The sequence below is a fragment of the Trichechus manatus genome, unplaced genomic scaffold, assembly GCF_000243295.1.
Source record: "Trichechus manatus latirostris isolate Lorelei unplaced genomic scaffold, TriManLat1.0 scaffold00042, whole genome shotgun sequence".
NCBI classification, from domain to species: domain Eukaryota; kingdom Metazoa; phylum Chordata; class Mammalia; order Sirenia; family Trichechidae; genus Trichechus; species Trichechus manatus.
The window spans coordinates 1,049,517-1,068,311 of NW_004443978.1; the positions used below are offsets into that span (position 1 = coordinate 1,049,517).

The window sequence follows — 18,795 nt, forward strand, 5'->3', positions numbered from 1 at the left end:
GCCACCTTGGTTCTGGAGTGTGAGGCTGCTGTTAAAGTGTGCCGGGGGATGGGGCCACTGCCCAAAGCTGAGGGAGCAGAGCTGCCACGCCCAAGGAGTAGAAGAATGGGGACTGCTGGGCCTGAGAGAGTGAGGTTGCCATTCAGAGGGACTAGGAGAATGGGACTGCCTAAAGCCGAGGGAGCAGAGTTGCCATCCTGTGGGCCTGGAAGGCGGAGCCAAAGCCCAGGGCCAAGGGGCCTCCACCCAGAGTCTAGAGAGCATGGCTAACACCCAGAGTCTGGAGGGTGAGGCCATTGTCTAGATGGTCTCAGAGAAGAGACAATTATTTCTAAGCTTTGAGAGCTAACGTAAATTGTTCTGCTGGGTTTTGGACTTGCTTGGTGCTTGTTATCCCTTCTTTTTCTCCAATTTCTCCCGTTTGTAATGAAAGTGTCTACCTTGTGCCTATTCCACCATTATACTTTGGAAGCAGATACCTTGTATTCTAGATTTCACAGGTTCACAGATGAAGAGGATGTTTGCCCCAGGATGGAATACGCCTAAAGTCTCACTCACATTTGATTTAGATGATTCAGAAGATGAGATTTTGGACTTGGAGCTGATTTAAGATGATGTGATGTGGTGAATGTGTTTTGCATGTGGGAAAAACCAAACCAAACTCCTTGTTGTTGAGTCAATTCTAACTCATAGTGACCCTACAGGACAGAGTGACCTTGATCACATATGGTTTCCAAGGAGCAACTGGTGGATTCGAACTGCTGACCTTTTTGTTAGCAGCTGAATTAGAAGGACGTGAATTTGGGGAGGCTAGAGGGTGGAATGTTATGGATTGAATTGTGTCCTCCCAAAAGAAGTGTTGTAAATCCTAACCTCTATGCCAGTGGTTATAAGCCCATCTGGGAATGAGTTGTCTTGGTTTTGTTAATGAGGTGGGATTAGTGTAGGGTGTATCTTGAGTCAATCTCTTTTGAGATACAAAAGAGATTAAACACAAGCTAGCAAGCAGCAAAGGGGAAGATAGATGCCAAGCCACATGAAGATTGCCAAGGAGCAGACTCTGAAGATACAAGGACATTGCTCCAGAGTCGACAGAGAGAGAAAGCCTTCCCCTAGAGCCAGTACCCGGAATTTGGACTTGTAGCCTCCTAAACTGTGTCCATGTGAGACCCGCTCATGCATTGCGCTGACCAGGTCTGACCTCTCCTTTCCATGCGAGACCCCCTCATGCATCGCACTGACAAAGTCTGACCTCTCTTGTCTTCCTGGGTGTCTGTCCTTAGCTGAGCTGTCAGAGCTTTGTGTGACCTGCCCAGTCTTACCACCTCCTTTCCATTGGATCTGGTGCTACAATCCAGTCCCTCCAAGGTAGGCAATAAAAGCAATCAGGCAGCTGGGTGAGAGGACGAGCCCTTCTGGGAGGTGACCTTTGCCTTAGCTCCCTCGAGGGTGGGTCTGGCCTGCGGACTGCTCGGGAGAAGTCAGAAACCCATGGTTTTAGTGTGACAACTCTTGAATTTTAAACATTGGCCCGGACTGAGACACATACAGACACAGGCACACACACACACATCGGTCAGAGAAACGAAACACATCTGTAGCCTGTGTACCACAGTTGGTGACCCCTGTGCTACGATTTGCCAAGCCGGTTTACTAATTTTCTCCCAACAACCTTGTGTTTTCTCCACCTCCCCCACCGTTCACGTTTTCCTTTCCACTTGCCTGAATTGGCCCCTCCCTTCTCCACTTTTCTAATCTCACGTGCTCTGTAAGACCAAGCCCAACTCACCTCTCCCCCGCTTCCCTGCCATCCCAGGCACAGTGGCTTGTCCTCTCTCCACTAGTCTGTGGAGCAGGTATTTGGACTGTTGTGGATTCACAGTGAAGCATAGGAGCATCCAGCTAGTCAGCCTGTGTTTGAATCTCAGCTCTTCCCCTGACTGGCTGTGTGACCTTGAGCGTGCTACCTAACCTCTCTGTGCCTCCGTTTCCCACCCATTCCACAGAGACAATGATTGTCCCTCCTCCTGGGTCAGTGCAGGGCCCGGCCCACAGGGATTACTATCTATGTGAAGGCTGTTGCCATTGTTAATTTCCTAGTCTGGGATTGCTGTTAACTTCTAAGGGTTTGCCTTCTGTAGGTACATTCAGCTCTCTTGTCCGGTATGGGCAAATGTTATGGTGCTTGCCCCAGCCTACTCTGTCTTTTTGGTTATTGCTGCATGTTCTTCTGTCAGCATCTGTCTCTACTATTTGTCCTTGTGCTTCCCTTGGCATTCAGCCTGGTGCCTTGATCAGACCTCGGTGCCCGGTAGATTGGTTGAATCTGGGGTTTTAAATGCTCCTGTGTGCCTTGTCCTTCTTAAAGACCACTCCATCCAGAAAAAAACAAACATTTGGTAAAAGGGGAGAGGCTTCCAGGGAGTGGATGGGAAACTCCAGTGTTTTTAAACTTACAAAACTTTTGGTTTAAGCAATAAGTCTCCATTGTCCTTCTCTCCCTCTCCGGGCCCTGGTCACCAGTATAACCTTTGTTTGCTACTCCAGTCCATTTGCCTACTGTAGATACTTCATGTAAGTGGGGTCATACAAGACTTGTCCTTTCCTGTCTGACTTCGTTCACTTAGCATGACGATTTCAAGGTTCATTCTTTTCTCTTTATGGCTGCGTAATAGTCCACTGTATGTGTGTACCACCTTGTTTATCCATTCATCTGTTGATGGACATCTTGGTTGTTTCCACCTTCTGGCGATTGTGAAAAGTGCCACAGTGAACATTGTTGTAGAGGTTTCTGTCTGTGTTCTTGCCTTCCCTTCTTCTGGGTATATACGTACCTAGGATTGGGATTGCTGGATCATACGGTAGTTCTACTTCAACTTTTTGAACAACTGCCAAACTGTTTTCCACAGCAACTCTACCATTTTATAATCCCACCAGCAGTGGAGGAGGGTTTATAAGCCTTTTTCTGCTGAAACAAAAAGAAAGCCCTGTAGCCTGCTTGACATTAGCCTTGACACTCGTGTGTCATAGCGTATTACGCTGGGAATAACATGAGAGACCCTTGGTGAGAATTTGTGCTTCATGTGGGATTTATATCAGAGGGTGGCCTCAGCATGAGCACTCACAAATATCACACACACATGCACTCACATTCACACAAGCGCACATGTACACAAGGGCACGTGCACACACACAGACACTGATGTCTAGTTTGTTGTGTAAGTGTTTGTGCTGCTACTGAACCCTTTTCTTCAGTTTGCTTCTCCTCTCTTCTATTTTTTTGGGCATTTTTCTCTTCCATTTTTATAGTAGTTCAAAAAGCTTCCTGCGCCAGTAAGTAATATTAGTAAAAATTTTTCCTGGCATCTCTCTTTACTTCTTTACTTGCTTATTCTTTTTCTTTCTTTCTTTCTTTTTTTTTTTGAGGTATAATTTATGTGCAGTGAAATGCACAAATCTTCAGTGCAGTTGGGTCAATTTTGACAAAGGCATACAGTCATGCAACAACACATGTAATTTCCATCATCCCAGAAGGTTCCCTTGAGCCCCTTACCCAGCAGCCTCCCTCTCAGAAGCAACCTCATATTAGTAGGTTTCGAATTCCAATTTATCTTCAAACTTGAAAGTAGGTTAAGATAACTAAAGGTAACTTTAACATTAATTCTCAGCCGTTTAATGGCCTTTTATTTCTTTGTGTTTTGTACACAAAATTAAAAATGGGTTGGAAGGGGAGAAGATGATTGTAAATTACTATTGCCTGTCTCTTTTTATGGAAACCCTGGTGGCAAAATGGTTAAGAGCTATGGCTGCTAACCAAAAGGTTGGCAGTTCGAATCCACCAGGCGCTCCTTGGAAACCCTGTGGGGCAGTTCTGCTCCGTGCTATAGTGTCACTATGAGTTGGAATCTGAATCAACTCGACGACAGTGGGTTTTGTCTTTGTCTCTATCGGATGCCTATTTGGATTGTTAATGTGAATATTACTTTAGATTCTACACTAAAACTTCACCTTATCATAATTGTAAGATAGAGGGAGGGGCCAACCAAAAGCACCCGGGCTTTCCCAGTGCAGCTCTTGCACTTAGCAGTCAGGCGAGTTACCGGTCTGTGTGTCCAGCTTGTCTCCCATCTCTGAAGCGGGGAAGCACACCGCACACTGCCCTGCTGCTGGGACCCAAAGAGGCAGTGGGGGCACAGACCAAGGTCAAGCCAGGGTGAGAGCTGTGGGCACCGGCCACGTCTCACCTTGGGGTGGACTTGAAGAGCCGTAGGCCTGGTGAGTGCAAGCAGAGTGAAGGACAGACAGGGAATGGAGAGGACAGCCATGAAGCGGGGGTTCAGAGAGACGAGCTAGATTAGCCAGGGAGCAACCTCTGAGCGCAGCACTGAGGACAGTGTGGCCTGGGCCCGCAGGTGCCGGAAGCCTCCGGGTCACCTCCTCTTCCCTGACTGTGTTGTCCATTCTCCATAAGTCGGGACAGGACTGTGCTGGGATAACCCCGTGTGTGGGAACTGGGCAGCTGGTGGGAGGGCCTAGGAAATCCTGGTCCACCAGTGTCTGAAGAAGGCTCATGCTACAGTGGGTATCACAGAAGTCCGCATCTGCCTGCCTGACTGCCACCCTCAGCACCTAGCGCACAGCCACCAGTGGGGGCACAGCCTTCCCCAGCTCTGGTTTGGTGGCCCCACCCTGCCTCATGCCTGCTCCAGGCCTGAGCCCTGTAGGCTCAGGCTCCTGTGGTCTTTTTCTTTTTTTTTAAATAATGTATTTTATTTAGTTTACTGTATCCAGAATGTCCCTGGGTGGCACACATGATTTGCACTTGACTACTAACCTAAAGGTTGGTGGTTCGAACCCACCTAGTGGTACCATGGAAGAAAGGCCTGGCAATCTGCTTCTGTAAAAATTACAGCCAAGGAAATTCTATGGAACAGTTCTACTGAATCCACTCGACAGCAATGGGTGTTTTTTTTTTTTTTGGTTATATCCAAAACATTATCATTTCAACATATAACCAATATAAAAATGTATTAATGAGATTTTGTGTATTCTTTTTTTTTTTGGTGCCAAGTCTTTGAAACCCCGTGTGTGTTTTCTTCCACTTACAGCACATCTCAGCTAGGACTAGCTGTGCTTCAGGTTTCTGATGGCTACATGTGGCTCATGGCTACCATATTGAAGTCACGGACATGGGGATGTCAACTTCACCTCTCTGCCTTGAACCTGCTCACCGGGCAAGGCCTGCATATACCTGCCAGAAGAGGAGGCAGGAGCGCTTAGTGGGCTTGGGCAGGGTGGCCGCAGCAACCAGGATGATGTCAGCATGAACACCTTTAGAGGGGATGTCCTGGGTGGGGATGGCTGGCTCCTCGGTGGTCTGATTTGGACTTTTGGTGAGGTGATGCAGGAGCCTGGAAGCCTATAGCTGACAGTGAGCTCTGCGGCCAGGACCATGCCTTCCCTTACTCCTTCACTCACCAGCTCCATCCCATAAATTTTCTTTTTCTCTGTTCATTTTTTCCCTAAATTTTATTTATTTTGTTGTTGTTCAGAGTATACACAGCAAAACATACACCAATTCAACAGTTTCAACATGGACAATTCAGTGACATTGATTACGTTCTTTGAGCTGTGTAACCATTCTCACCCTCCTTTTCTGAGTTGTTCCACCCTCATTCATGTAAACTCACTGCTCCCAAAGTTCTATCAAATCTTTCTAGTTGCTGTTTCCAACTTTATCCCATATAGATAGTTCTTAAAAGACCATTATCTTCAAGGCAGACCTTTTTATTACTAGTTAAGCTTAACTATCCCATCATTCTGTTTTAAGATGACTTCAGGGAATATTTTTGGTTTAAGTTTTAAAGATTATCTCAGGGCAGTAGTTTCAGGGGTTCATCCACCCTCCATGGCTCCAGAAAGCCTAGAGTCCATGATAATTTGAAACTCTGTTCTGCATTTTCCCTCTTTAGATCAGGATTCCTCCATGGAATCTTTGATCAAAATGTTCAGTAATGGTAGCCAGGCACCATCCAGTTCTTCTGGTCTCATGGCAAAGGAGGTAGTTGTTCATGGAGCCAATTAGCCACATATTCCATATCTTCCTCCTATTCCTGACTCTCCTTCTTCTTCTGATGCTCCAGACAAATAGACGCCAATTGTCATGCTCTGAATGGCCGCTTGCAAGCTTTTAAGACCCCAGGAACTACGCAACTAACTAGGCAGTAAAACAGAAGCACTAAACATGTTATTAGGCCAATTAACTGGAATGTCCCAGGAAACCATGACCCTAAACTTCCAAACCAAGAAACTAAATCCCATGATGTGTTTGGTTGTACATAGGCAGCCTCAGCGGGTTCTATTTTTTTTTTTTTTGTCATTGTTGAAATTTATCTATCAAACAACTTTTGCCAGTTGAACTTTTTACAGGTGTAGAACTTATTGACAGCAATCACAGTAATCAGCTGTACAACCCTACCCTTAATCAATGTGATTTTCCATCACATTAACACCCCTGTGATCATTAAAGTTATGTGTCAACTTGGCTGGTCCATGATTCTCAGTGATTTGGTAGTTATGATGTAGTTTGGCAATCGTATGATAATATGATATGATCACTTCCATGAGAAGATTTGGTATAATGTGATCACTTCCATGATGGGATTTGCTTTGAGTAGCCAGTCAGTCAAAAGGGAGTTTCCTTGGGGGTGTGGCCTGCACTGAATATAAGTGGACTCTCTGGCAAGGCTTGTGGGCTTTTGCTTGCTGTGGATCCTGCAGCTGGCTTCTGTTTGTCTGACCTTGGAACTTGAGTTAGCAGCTTACCTGTGGTCTTGCCTGCCAGTCTTGGGATTTGTTGGTCTTCGCAGCCTGTGAGCAAGAATCCTGCTGTCTGACCTGCTGATCTTGGGTTTGCCAGCCCTTGAATCAGGAGAAGCCTCCAGGCTGACCTACAGATTTGGGACATTCCAGACTCTACAACTGTGTGAGCCGTTTCCTTGATATAAAACTCTTTATACAGATATTTATATGCTTTACTGGTTTTGCTTCTCTCGAGAACATAGCCTAAGACACCCCCCTTATCTCCTCTCTCCCACCCCTGGTAACCACTAATAAACTTTGGTCTATATACATTTGCCTTTTCTTGTCTTTTTATGTAAGTGAGGTCTACAATATTTGTCCTTTGTGATTAGATTATTTCACTCAGCATAATGTCTTCAGGCTTCATCCATTGTATAGCATGTATCAAGACTTCATTTCTCCTACAGGCTGAGAAGTATTCCATTGTATGTATGTACCACATTTTTTTAATCTATTCATCTGTTGATGGCATTTAAGTCGTTTCCACATTTTGGTTTACAAGTCTCTTTTTGAATCCTACTTTCAAATCTTTTGGGTATATACCTACGAATAGAATTTCTGGGTGATACGGTAGTTTTATTTTTAGTTTTTTGAGGAACTGCCACATCATTTTCCACACCAGCTGTACCATTTTGCATTCCCACCAGCAGTGGATAAGGGTTCCAATTTCCTCACATCCTCGCCAACATTTGTTATCTTCTGTTTTTTTAAAATCTTAGCCATCCTAAAAAAAAAAAAAAAAAAAGAACCTTGCCGGTGAGTCCATTCCAACTCATAGTGACGCTATAGGACGGAGTAGAACTGCCCCAGAGGGTTTCCAAGGAGCAGCTGGTAGATTCCAACTGCCAACCTTTTGGTTAGCAGCCGTAGCTCTTAACCACTGTGCCACCAGGGCTCCTAGCTATCCTAGTGGAAGTGAAATGGTGTCTGATTGTGGTTTTGATTTACATTTTTCTGATGGCTAATGACACTGAGCATCTTTTCATGTGTTTGGTGGCCTTTGAGTGTCCTTTTTGGTGAATGTCTATTCAAGTCCTTTGACCATTTTATAACTGAGTTATTTGTATTTTGTTGTTAAGTTGTTGAAGTTATAAAACTTGAATTGTATATATTTTGGTTGTTAAATTCTTGTCAAATATATGGTTTCTGAAGATGTTCTTCCAGTTGGTAGCATGACTTCTCACTTTTTTTGGTGAAGTCTTTTGATGAACAAAAGTTTTTAATTTTTATGAGTTCCTGTTTATTTATTTTGTCTTTTGTTGTTTGTACTTATGTTATTATATTGTATAATCCATTGTTAAAAGCTAGGCACAACAGTGTTGCCCCTACATTTTCTTTAAAAATTTTATGGTTTTATTTTGCACATTTAGGTCCTTAATCCATTTTAAATTTGTTTTTGTATATGGTGTGAGGCATGGATCCTGTTTCATTTTTCTGCATGTAGAAATCCAGTTTCCTCAGCGCCATTTATTGAAGAGACTCTTTTTTTGCCATTGAATGGACTTAGCACCCTTGTCAAAAATCAGTTGACCATAGATATGTGGATTTCTCAATTCTATTCTATTGGTCTATATGTCTATTGTACCAGTACCAGGCTGTTTTGATTACTGTAGCTGTACAGTATGTTTTAAAATCAGGAAGTGTGAGTCCTCCTACTTTGTCCTTCTTTTTCAACATTGTTGTAGCTATTTGGGGCCTCTTGCCATTCCATATAAAGCTAAGGATTGGTTTTTCTATTTCTGTAAAGAATGCTGTTGGAATTTTGACTCCTGCAGTCTTTTGCTGTCTCTCATTCACCTCTAGTTTCCCCTTCTTTGGAATGAGTGAGATCCCTGGGGACCCTCCATGCTTGGGTGTTGTGGGGAGTAGAGACCAAGAGGACGCAGGAGGCTTGAGAGTTGAGCCTCAGCTGTGAACAGCACTGTCATTGGCGGAGAAATGGGTTGATGGGAAGGTGGGCACTAAGGGGTGTTCTGTCAGTCCAAGGTGAGCAGAAGGCAACTTGAGTGCAACTATGGGAATGGACCTCGTTCCCTGGAGAGTGAACACGTGGAATCGGTTCCCTCTTTGAGGTCAGCAGCTGCCAGAGTGCCAGAGTGCTGGGAGGTTTGGAAAGAGCTAGGATGGCTGGTTCCCGATTGGTTGCTAAAGAGAAGTTGAGGGTGTGATGTGGGAGTGCATGCGCCCACACATGGAGATGGGATACTGAGGCCTGATTCAATATGATGCTTGTTTTCCTGAGACCAGGACATTGTGGGGACCCTGAGAGACCTGGTGGGCAGAGGGCTGCTGTCCCCAAAACTATTCAGAGTACCCATTTTCCCCCCAGGCCTGGGGCCACTGGTGGGAAACTGAGTAGTGAAAACCTGGCTTGAGGGTTGGAAGGGGCTCTGGCTTTAGCCAGCCAGAGTTAAGCTCATTTTGAAATCAATTAATAACAAACAGGATGTTAGCAACGTGTAGGAAACATGATCTTATTAATCTTCAGGTTTATGGTAAAGAGCAGAACTGACTTTCTGTTTTTGTGGGCAGGTCATGTGATTTGAGCTTGGATAATGAGACGTGGAGGGGAGCAGGGCCTTCTGGAAAACCAGGATGGCATTTTCCCTGTTGTATCACTTCTTGGGGGCAGAAGCTGGCTTGTAGGGCTGCTGGTTGTATACCTGAGAAAGGACTTGACTCCTTGGTCCTCCTAGACTGCACCTTAAATCCGTGGGGCAAGATTAATTCTGGGCAAATGAGAATTCATGGAATGCACCGAGTACTAAAAACAGGAGCGTCCTATTTGTGTTAAGTCTTCTTTCCAGCAGCCTGGCTGCAGTGCTCAACCCTGCCTGTACACTGGGATCATCCAGGGAGCTTTTAAAACGAGGCCCAGGTCCAACCCTGGGCCAGTTGAGCTGGAGTCTCTGGGGTAGTCTGGCTTCCGTACTTATAAAAGTTCCCCGGACGATGCTAACGGGGCCGGAAGGGACAGTTTCAGAATATTTGCGGGATCACCATGCCCCTTTGAGAGATTCTTTGTGTGGTGATCACCCTTGTTCTCACAGGTCTGGTGAGCACCTTTCTTGCCAGGAAGTGGAAAACCTCACTGATGAGGGAAGGGTCCACCTCAGTGAAGAGTCAAGCAAGTCACAGCAAACGAGACACTCCACTGATTTTATGCTAAAAGCAACACGTGTAATGTCCATAAACCTTTTTGTTTTTGTGCAGTCAACTGCTTGGACCAGCATGTTCAGAAGTCCCCGGAGAGTGTTGCTTTGATCTGGGAGCAAGATGAGCCTGGTACCGAAGTGAGGATTACCTACAGGTATTGTGTGTCCCTGAGGGTGTTCACAGTGGCCTTTGCACCTCAGCCCCTGGCAGATAACCTGTGCCTTTTTGTCTTTGTTTGGGGAGGAATCCACATCCTCTGCTGGATCTGTTAACAGGAACAGGACTTGGGAGGAGGCCTGGCTGTCTTTATTACCTTGGCTTGGCAATACTGAGAGTCTTCAGATTCCGATAGAAGGAACTGGGTACTTTGAAATTAGTGTGATGAATGCTCAGGGCAGAGGAAGGCTTTTGGCATGGTGTGCTTCTGTCTGAATGGGGCTGTCGGAGTATCAGGGAGTGTGCTTGAACTTTGGAAAAGTCCTCTTATCCCAGGAAAGCAAACACAAATGCAAGCTGAGTAAAATACACATTGGAGTAATAGAAACCATTCTGCTCAGTCTCTCAGTACCTTTGTGAGAGAGAGATGATAAATAAAACCAAGTGAGTGGGTCAACGCAAACAAGGGAGACCCTCCATGAGATGGATTGACACGGTAGCCACAACAGTGAACTCAAAACATACCAACGATCATGAAGATGGCACAGGACTGGACAATGTTTTGTTCTGTTGTACATGAGGACACCATGAGTCAGAGCCAACTCGACAGCAACTAACAACAAGCGCCTGACGTTTTTATTCTTTGATTCCTTAAACAAATGCTTCACACATTCTATCCACTAAGCACCGCTCCAGATAGTCTGTGTGCTCATGCGGGGAGGGGCAGAAGGTGTAAGTGTTAAGTGAGCCCACTGTCCAGGAACAGTAACTGGCTTCCTGAAGCAGTGCTTCCTGTAGGGCAATGCCTTCTCAGGAGTCTTTGGTGCTCTGTCACTGCAGAGCATTGGCTCTCTCTTCCCTTGAGTGAAAAAAGCCCCTTGCTTAAGCCTCAACTCACCTTTGCAACGGTATCTCTGGCCCACTTGGTGTCTGAGTTGTGAGTCCTTATCCACCACACCGCTTCTCCCTCTCCATCAGGAATGATTACTCCATCCCTGGGTGGCTTGGGCTTCTCTTGTCCAATCATCAACAAGCTTTCATTGAGTGCCTTTGTATCGCTCAGGACAGGCTGGGGTATGTTGCTGTTACTTGCTGTCCAGTTGGTCCTCGACTCACAGTGACCGCATGTATGGTGGAACAAAACACTACCAGCTCTTGCGCCATCCTCATGATGGGTTGCAGATCAGACTGCTGTGCTCCATAGGGTTTTAATCGGCAGATTTTCTGAAGTAGCAAGCCAAGCCTTTTTTCCTACATTGTTTTTTTTTTTTTTTTTTTTTATATTTTATTGTACTTCAGGGGAAGGCTTACAGAACAAATAGTTTCTCATGAAACAGTAGAACACATGTTGTTTTATGACATTGGTTAACAACCCCACAACATATTAAACCTCTAACTTCTCAACCTTTTTTTTTTGGTGAAAATACACATAGCCAAAGATACACCGTTTCACAAGTTTCTACATACACAGTTCAGTGACACTGACTACGCTCTTCGAATTGTGCTATTATTCTCACTTAAGATGAAGGCTTACAGAACAAAATAGTTTCTCATTTTAACAGTTACTACAAATGTTGCCCTATGACAATGGTTAACAATCTCACAACACATCAACAATATCCTTACTCAGCCTTGGGTTCCCTATCACCAGCTTCCTTGTCCCCTTCTGCCTTCTGGCCCCTACACTGTTTTAATGCCTTTCTTCATAGTCTGTCTTTGTCTGGAAGCTGCACTGAAACCTGTTCAGCAGCATAGCAACACACAAGCTTCCACTGATAGATGGGTGGTGGCTGTGCATAAGGTGCATTGGCCAGGAATTGAACTCAGATCTCCTACATGAAAGGCAAGCATTCTACCACTGAACCACCACTACCCCCATGGGGTATGTTGTAGCAACAGATGATCCTCGAAGGCATGGTAGGGTGTGGCTGGGTGGTCCCTTTAGATGAAATAGTCAGGGAGGGCCTTTTTGAGGAGGTGATATGTAAACTGAGATCCTACTGATAAGAAGGAGCAGCCATGAGAAGACCCTGAAGGCACATCCCAGGCCCAGGCCAAGGCCCTGAGGTGGGTAAGCCTAGTGTGTCCCAGGCACTGAAGAGAGTGCTGGGGCAATGGGAGTAGGGGATGTGGTACTAGCAGTATGCAGAGAAGCAGGTCCAGACATCAGGCCTCAGAGCAGCAGTTATTTACTCCCTGGCTTTGGGTGACTGGGGCCATGGCTGGGCACTCCTAGCTTCCTGTTTGTTTTTTGAACTCAGTTTTTATCACAGATGAATCCAGAGCTGCTGGTTAATCTGCCCCAGCTCCATTGTGCACTGTGCTATCATCCCCACCCCTCCCACAGCACTCCGCTGCACAGATAGGCTCAGGGACTGTGTACATTTCTCATCTCCACTTCCTGGTGGGAGGCGGGTGAGCCTTCCCTCTCCTGGTCTCAAACCCCCTCAGACCAACTGGGGCACTACGCACCCTTCCCATGCACACTGGGGTTTGGGGAGCACTGCTTCAGTACACAAACTGACTGGGCTTATTTGTGAGCAAAGTCCCTGTGGAGAGGAATTGGAGGCAGCAGCCTGGAGAACCCTTCTGCTTCAAAATGAGACTGAATGGGGGCAGGTGGAGGCTCTGACTAACTGGATGGCGGGGAGATAAGACCAGCTGGCTGGCTCGGTTAAGGGGCTCTCCTGAGGATGAATTCACTTTCATCACATCTCCCTCCCTGTGCCTGGGCCCTGGGGGTGGTGGGCAATGTGGATGCCCCCCTGGGTTGAAGGTGCCCTGTTTGAACACCAAGCTAGTGTGAAGCAGCATCAGACCAGCCAGTGAGCACGGCTCTGTTGGGCCTGCGGAGAAATGTAGTTAAATTAGGGACAGATGACCCGATAAACAAGGTGCGCACGGGCTTACTTGTGCTTACTTACTAATCTGTAGTGCACAATTTCACCTGTTGTTCACTATATCAAAGATGTGAAACCCACGTGAAATTGTCTACTGAAGATACGTAAACACAATTAAGCCCATGCATGCCTTGCTTACTGTAAGCTTGTGTGTACCTTGCTTACTGGTTAATCTGTCCCTGGGTTAAATGTAAACCATGCAGGAATTTTCAGGACTACAGCCAGCATGTTAAAGCTAAGAACGACTTTAGCTCCAGTTCACCAAAGCAGCCCCAGGCAAGGGATAATTTATGAGTACAGGCGAATTATTATGTCACTTTTCTCTCTCTCTAAAAATAAACAGACTCATCCTGAAGTAGTTTTGCAGGCCACAGCCAGGCTTAGTAACAGGTGGTTATTCCTATTTGCTGTTTGAATGTCAACAAGGAAACAAATTGTATGCACGGGTGGTCTAATTGCAGCCAATTTTTAAGGGATTTGGGTCAATTATTTTTCTGGTCATTTCAGGTTTTTCTTTCTTTTTAAAAGATATTTTTGTGGTAAAATATATGTAACAAAACATTGGCTGTTTCAGCCATTTTTACGTGTACAATTCAGTGACAAAGTCACATTCACCATGTGGTGCAGTGGTTAAGAGCTCGGCTGCGAACCAAAAGGTCAGCAGTTTGAATCCACCAGCCACTCCTTGGAAACCCTGTGGGGCAGTTGTACTCTGTCCTATAGGGGCGCTATGAGTCCAAATCGACTTGATGGCAATCGGTTTGGGTTTTTCTTTTTTTTTTTTTTTGGTTATTTGTTTCTAAAACCTTTTCATCACCCCAAAGAGAAACTCAGTGCCCATAAGTTATGCAGCACTCCCCATTCCCTTCTCCCCCAGCCCCTGTTGGCCACAGTGTACTTTGGTCTCTAGACCATTGCCTATTCTAGATACTTCATACAAGCGGTATCATCATACAGTATTTGTCCTTTGTGTCTGGCTTATTTCACTCAGCATAGTGTTTTCAGGGTTAATCTGTCTCAGAGCATGTATGAGAACTTCATTTCTCTTTATGGCCGAATAATATTCCATTGTATGGATATGCCACATTTGTTTATCCATTCTTCTGTTGATGGACATGGTTGTTTCTACCTTTTGGCTATTGTGATTAACGCTACAATGAACATTGATGAACAAGTACCTGTTTGAGTCCCTACTCTCAAGTCTCTCGGGTATATGCCTAGGCTGGGTCACGTGGTAATTTCATGCTTAACTTTTGGAGGCAGTGCCACACTGTCTTCCACAGTGACTGCACCATTTTACATTCCCACCAGCAGTGTATGAGGGTTCCAATTTCTCCACATCCTTGCCAACACTCGTTGTTTTCTTTTTTGCTAATAGCCATCCTAGTGAGGGAGGAGTGGCATTTTAGGTTTTTGACGTTTGTTCTTTTCTTCCTCTTTCAGAGGAAAGGTACCTAGACATTGGTGCTGGTTGTCCTGTGGGACACAGACTGCCACTGTGTAGACCACTGAAAGCAGCTGCTTTCCTGTCCATCTCATGCAGAGGGCACTCAAGGGGCCTCAGGTCACAGAGCTCACCAGCTAGAAGGCCAAGCTCCAGACTCATAGCCTGGGTCCCTGTGGTTCTCAGATGCTAGGACGATGATGGGAATGCCACTCCTGGGCACCATGCCAGCCATGGGGAGGGGAAGCATGGGGCTGGCCCCCCAAGCCTAAGGTGATTTGGAGAGAGAAACTCCCTGACGCTTAGCCAGCATGGCCTCAGGCACAGAGAGGGCAAGTCAGCACATCCCAGCCTCGCCCTGGCCTGGGGCTCAGCCGCACAGCAGGTGCCTGTGGCCTTTGCCCTGTGCACGGGCAGGAATTTGCAGCCTATGTTTTCTCAGGTCCTGTGAAACCAACCTCATGGGGCACAAGCAGCAGAATGAGGCCTTCCTCTGTTTCTTTCCTGGCCTGGGTATCTTCCAACGTGGCCATTTATTAAGGCCACAGAAGTGGTCGGTCCCTGCGGGTTCAAGTGGTCGGGAGCATGAAGTCTCACATGGATACTGATTGGAGAAGGTTTTGGGGGAAATCCCGTGTTGGGTTTGGAGAGGCAGCGGAACGGGGAGAGGCATCAGTGATGGAGGCAGAGGGGCAGTGGCAGTGGGTGTACTGAAGGGCGAGGTGGCCGTGGTTGAGAGAGGGGCTGCTTTGCCCCCTGGCCGTGTGTGACTTCACCCGCTGACCCTCAGTTTCCTCATCTGCAAAATGGGGTCATGGCTTCTCCCTGGGCTGCTGTGAGTGCGAGTAGGATACGAGACAAGAGCCCAGCATGGGCCTGTGTCCTGGGAGGGCCTGTTTTAGCTGTGTTGTGGCCGTTGAAGGTAGGTCAGCAGAGAATCTCAGATTCCATGGGCAGAGCGGCCTGTGGCCACTGGTGCTGGGGAGGCAGCTGGTGTTTTCAGGGGTTGTGTTCAGTGCAGGGGTGTAAGGTCACACGGTGTGACCTCCGCTGGGAGAATGTGCACCTCAGCTAAAAGGCAAGGCCTTCGGTCTCTGGGTGCCTCACCCTTGCACCTTGTGTTCTCCTCACCCCAAAGTAATTCCTTTGGGGAGCCAACTTCTTTATCAGAATATCGAGGCAGCCGAGGGGAGGATCATTAATGGACCAGTTAATATGTGGGTACTTGGGATGAAGTCATTTGTTGGGTGGCACTCCCTCAGAGTGGGTAGACAGAAGCCACCCTCCTGCCTAAGGAAGGCTGCTCCCTGGGCAGATTCTGCCCCTGGGCTGACCTCTGAGTGACTCCAATTGCAAAACCTCGCCCAGGATTGCATGTGCTGATGCTCACAATCCAATACAGTGCTCTGTGGTACTTGGACAAAGGTGGTTTGAAACCTGCACCACCTTTTCTTCAGACTTTGGTGCAGATGTTGACACTGGAAGTGTTTTGAATCTCTGTATATGACCTTTCTCTGTCATTCTTTTGGGCAAGCTGTGGTTCTTTGAATTTCATAGTTTAGAACGGCTGTATCTCTGGACTGTGGTACAAATGATCCATGCTGAGACTTTAAGTGGAGTTAACTACCTGGACAGGCCTGCCTGGTAATCCCTGGGGGCAAACAAAGGTGGAGCTTGAATCGCTGAGAACACACAAGCTTTTATTTGTTAAAACTGCCTCCCTTGGAGCAGCACCTCTGCACTTGGGACCTCCCTTCTGCCATGCAGGGGCCGTTTGGGGTGGTCAGAGGCATGGGCACCAGGAAGCGCAGCCTGTCGAGGGGAGACGGCAAGTTCCCAAAGTTGGGGGGTGATAGGGAGGAGGGGGAGGTGGCCTCGCTGACAGCCTGAGATGCTGGGCCCCTTGGACATGAGTCCTCCAGGACAAGGTTGGAGCTTTGTTTTCCTGTTTCAGTTTTTTTCCTTCTGCTTCTGAAGGCTCCAGACAGTGGCGTGAGATGGAGACTGACCATCCAAAGCAGCAGGCCAGCAGGGAGGCCGGTGATGAGTTTGCATGGGGCTCGCTCCCCGCCAGCTGTGCGCCTTCCCTCCGGCCCCTCCCTGATGCCCCCAGAGGGAAGGTGCTCGTCCTAGGTTAGGGGGTCAGACATATGTATGCACGTGAGTAACTGCAGGTGTAGAAATGAAGCCCCCTGGCAAGGAGCCAGCCTGTCTGCTTCTCAGCACAGCCAGCAGCCTGCCCTCCAGTTTGCACGGATCTCCGTGGCGGTTGCTTCCCACAAACCTCTGAGCAGGGTGAGGACCAGAGGACTGCTTGTGCTGACAGGCACTTGCCTCACGGCTTTCCTTGCTCCTGGTGCTGACCTCCAGGAGGAAGGATGTGGGTGAATGAATGACCGCCCTCCTGTTCTGGGATGCCCCGTCCCAGTGCCAAGCCGGCTGGTGCTTTGGCCTCCGCCAGCGCCGACCTGGGGTGACTTCCTCTGGCTGAGGCTCCTGCCTGCTAGGGCAAGGGGCGTGCATGGCTGTGGGGGAGGGGCAGGCGGGGTTCTGTGCCAGCCCTGTGTCCTCCTGCATCTCCTGCCCAGGCCCTTGGGCAGGAGTTTTGCTGATTGTGTTAGTTCAAGCCATAGCTTCCCTCGGTTTTCAAGACCAGGCCACTGATGCCCAGGTGGCTTCCGGAGCAGGTGTGGTCAGAGTTGGCGCTGGGTGCTCTCAGGGACCTGCTGTCCTGCAGCCCCATCCACTCTGCCCTGTCCTGAGACCATGGTTGTAGATGCTGCTGCCTGTTGACCGAGGCGTCTGCAGTCCTGACCCTGAGGGGAGAGGGGAGGTGTGGATAGGGTCCTCACCATTGGGCGGTATTTATCGGGCACCTGCATTCAGTTTGATGACAGGCCCTTCTCCACCTCCACAAACCATCTAAGTAAGCGCTGTTTGTGGTAACGTATTCCAAGGCAGTGATCTCTTCTTCGAGGAGACAATGCACCCTTCCACTGACCAGGGCCCCAGATGTCTGTGGGCCCCTAGGACAAGCAGGTGCACAGTCAGCACTAGAGCCTGTGGGAGAGGAGAGGACCCTCAGGGCCAGTGTCCAGGGACACCTCCCTGGAGGGGTGCCACCTGGGTGTCCTTGGGGACAGTGAGGAGTCAGCCGCCTTGCCAGGGCTCTGGCAGAAGAGCGAGCATGGGAGGGGCTAGAAGACAGGTCCTTGGGTCCTTGGGGGCAGGCAGAGGTTCCTGTGGGGTGAGGCCAGCATCTCAAGCAGGGTGCTAGCCCTGGCACTCCCCCCTTTCTTTGTCATGACCTCTCCATCTCCCCACACTCTTGGACCTCGTCTGAACTTGGCGGCGGCAGGGTGGGGTGTAGGCTTGAAAAGCTCCCACCCATGAACCTGGCTACGCTCTTCTGGGGAGTCTGGGAGAGGTCTCTCCTGTCCCCACTCTGACTGGGCCACGGGCAGATCCGTAGATTCACCTGCTCCCTACTGGGCTGACACAGGCCCACGCTTTCTTGCTTCTGCTTGGACAACGGCTTTGGGGGAAAGGGAACTCGGATGTGGAATTTAAGTGAGGTCACGTGGGGTCTTATCAAATGTAAACACCTGCAAAGATTCCTTGGGATCTCCAAAAGTGCCCGAGAAGTGAGTCGGGCAGTTTAGCGAGGTGTCACTCAGTGGGAATCTGCAGCAGTGATTTTCAGCCCCAGGTGGGCCTGGGAATCTGCATTTTCAGCTGCATCCTAGTAACTCGGCCATGCCTGGCTGGGAGTGTATCAGTCAGGATTTGGCTGCAGAAATGGAAGTCGCTCCAGCTCCTTTCGGCAGAAGGGGAGTTTGTGTGGGGCGCTTACAAGGACACTGGGAGGGCACAGGAACAGACTGTGGGTGGCCCTCGCCCAACCTGACACCACCAGAAGGGACTCAGGAGACCCCACAGGCACTGTTGTATTCCCAGGATCAGGAAGTCCCCTAGGCTATTGTGGCAGCTCCCTCTCGCTGCCCTTGGAAATAGCAGGCCAGCAGAAGCCCACCTCCCACCTTGCTTTGTGAGCCACTGGTGCAGCCTGAGTCACCACCAACCCCAGGCACAGGGCCTTACCTATAAGAGGTTGGAATGGAGAACACACAGGGGGCCTTGGGAGGGCTCAGTGGGGTACGGGCCCCAGTGCTGGGGGATGCCTGGCGGCCTTGGGAGGGCTCAGTGGGGTATGGGCCCCAGTGCTGGGGGATGCCAGGCGGCCTTGGGAGGGCTCAGTGGGGTATGGGCCCCAGTGCT

General features: G+C 48.3%; 1 protein-coding gene across 5 annotated transcripts in view; it reads left to right on the forward strand.

The window, feature by feature from the left end:
* ACSS1 (acyl-CoA synthetase short chain family member 1) overlaps positions 1-18,795 on the forward strand; it is a 137,996-nt gene that overhangs the window by 6,076 nt on the left and 113,125 nt on the right. For all 5 annotated transcript variants that reach the window (XM_023731381.1, XM_023731379.1, XM_023731380.1 and 2 more), the window contains exon 2: positions 10,075-10,171. In XM_023731381.1, coding sequence (XP_023587149.1) covers positions 10,075-10,171 — 97 coding nt within the window. The remainder of the gene's footprint in view (positions 1-10,074; positions 10,172-18,795) is intronic.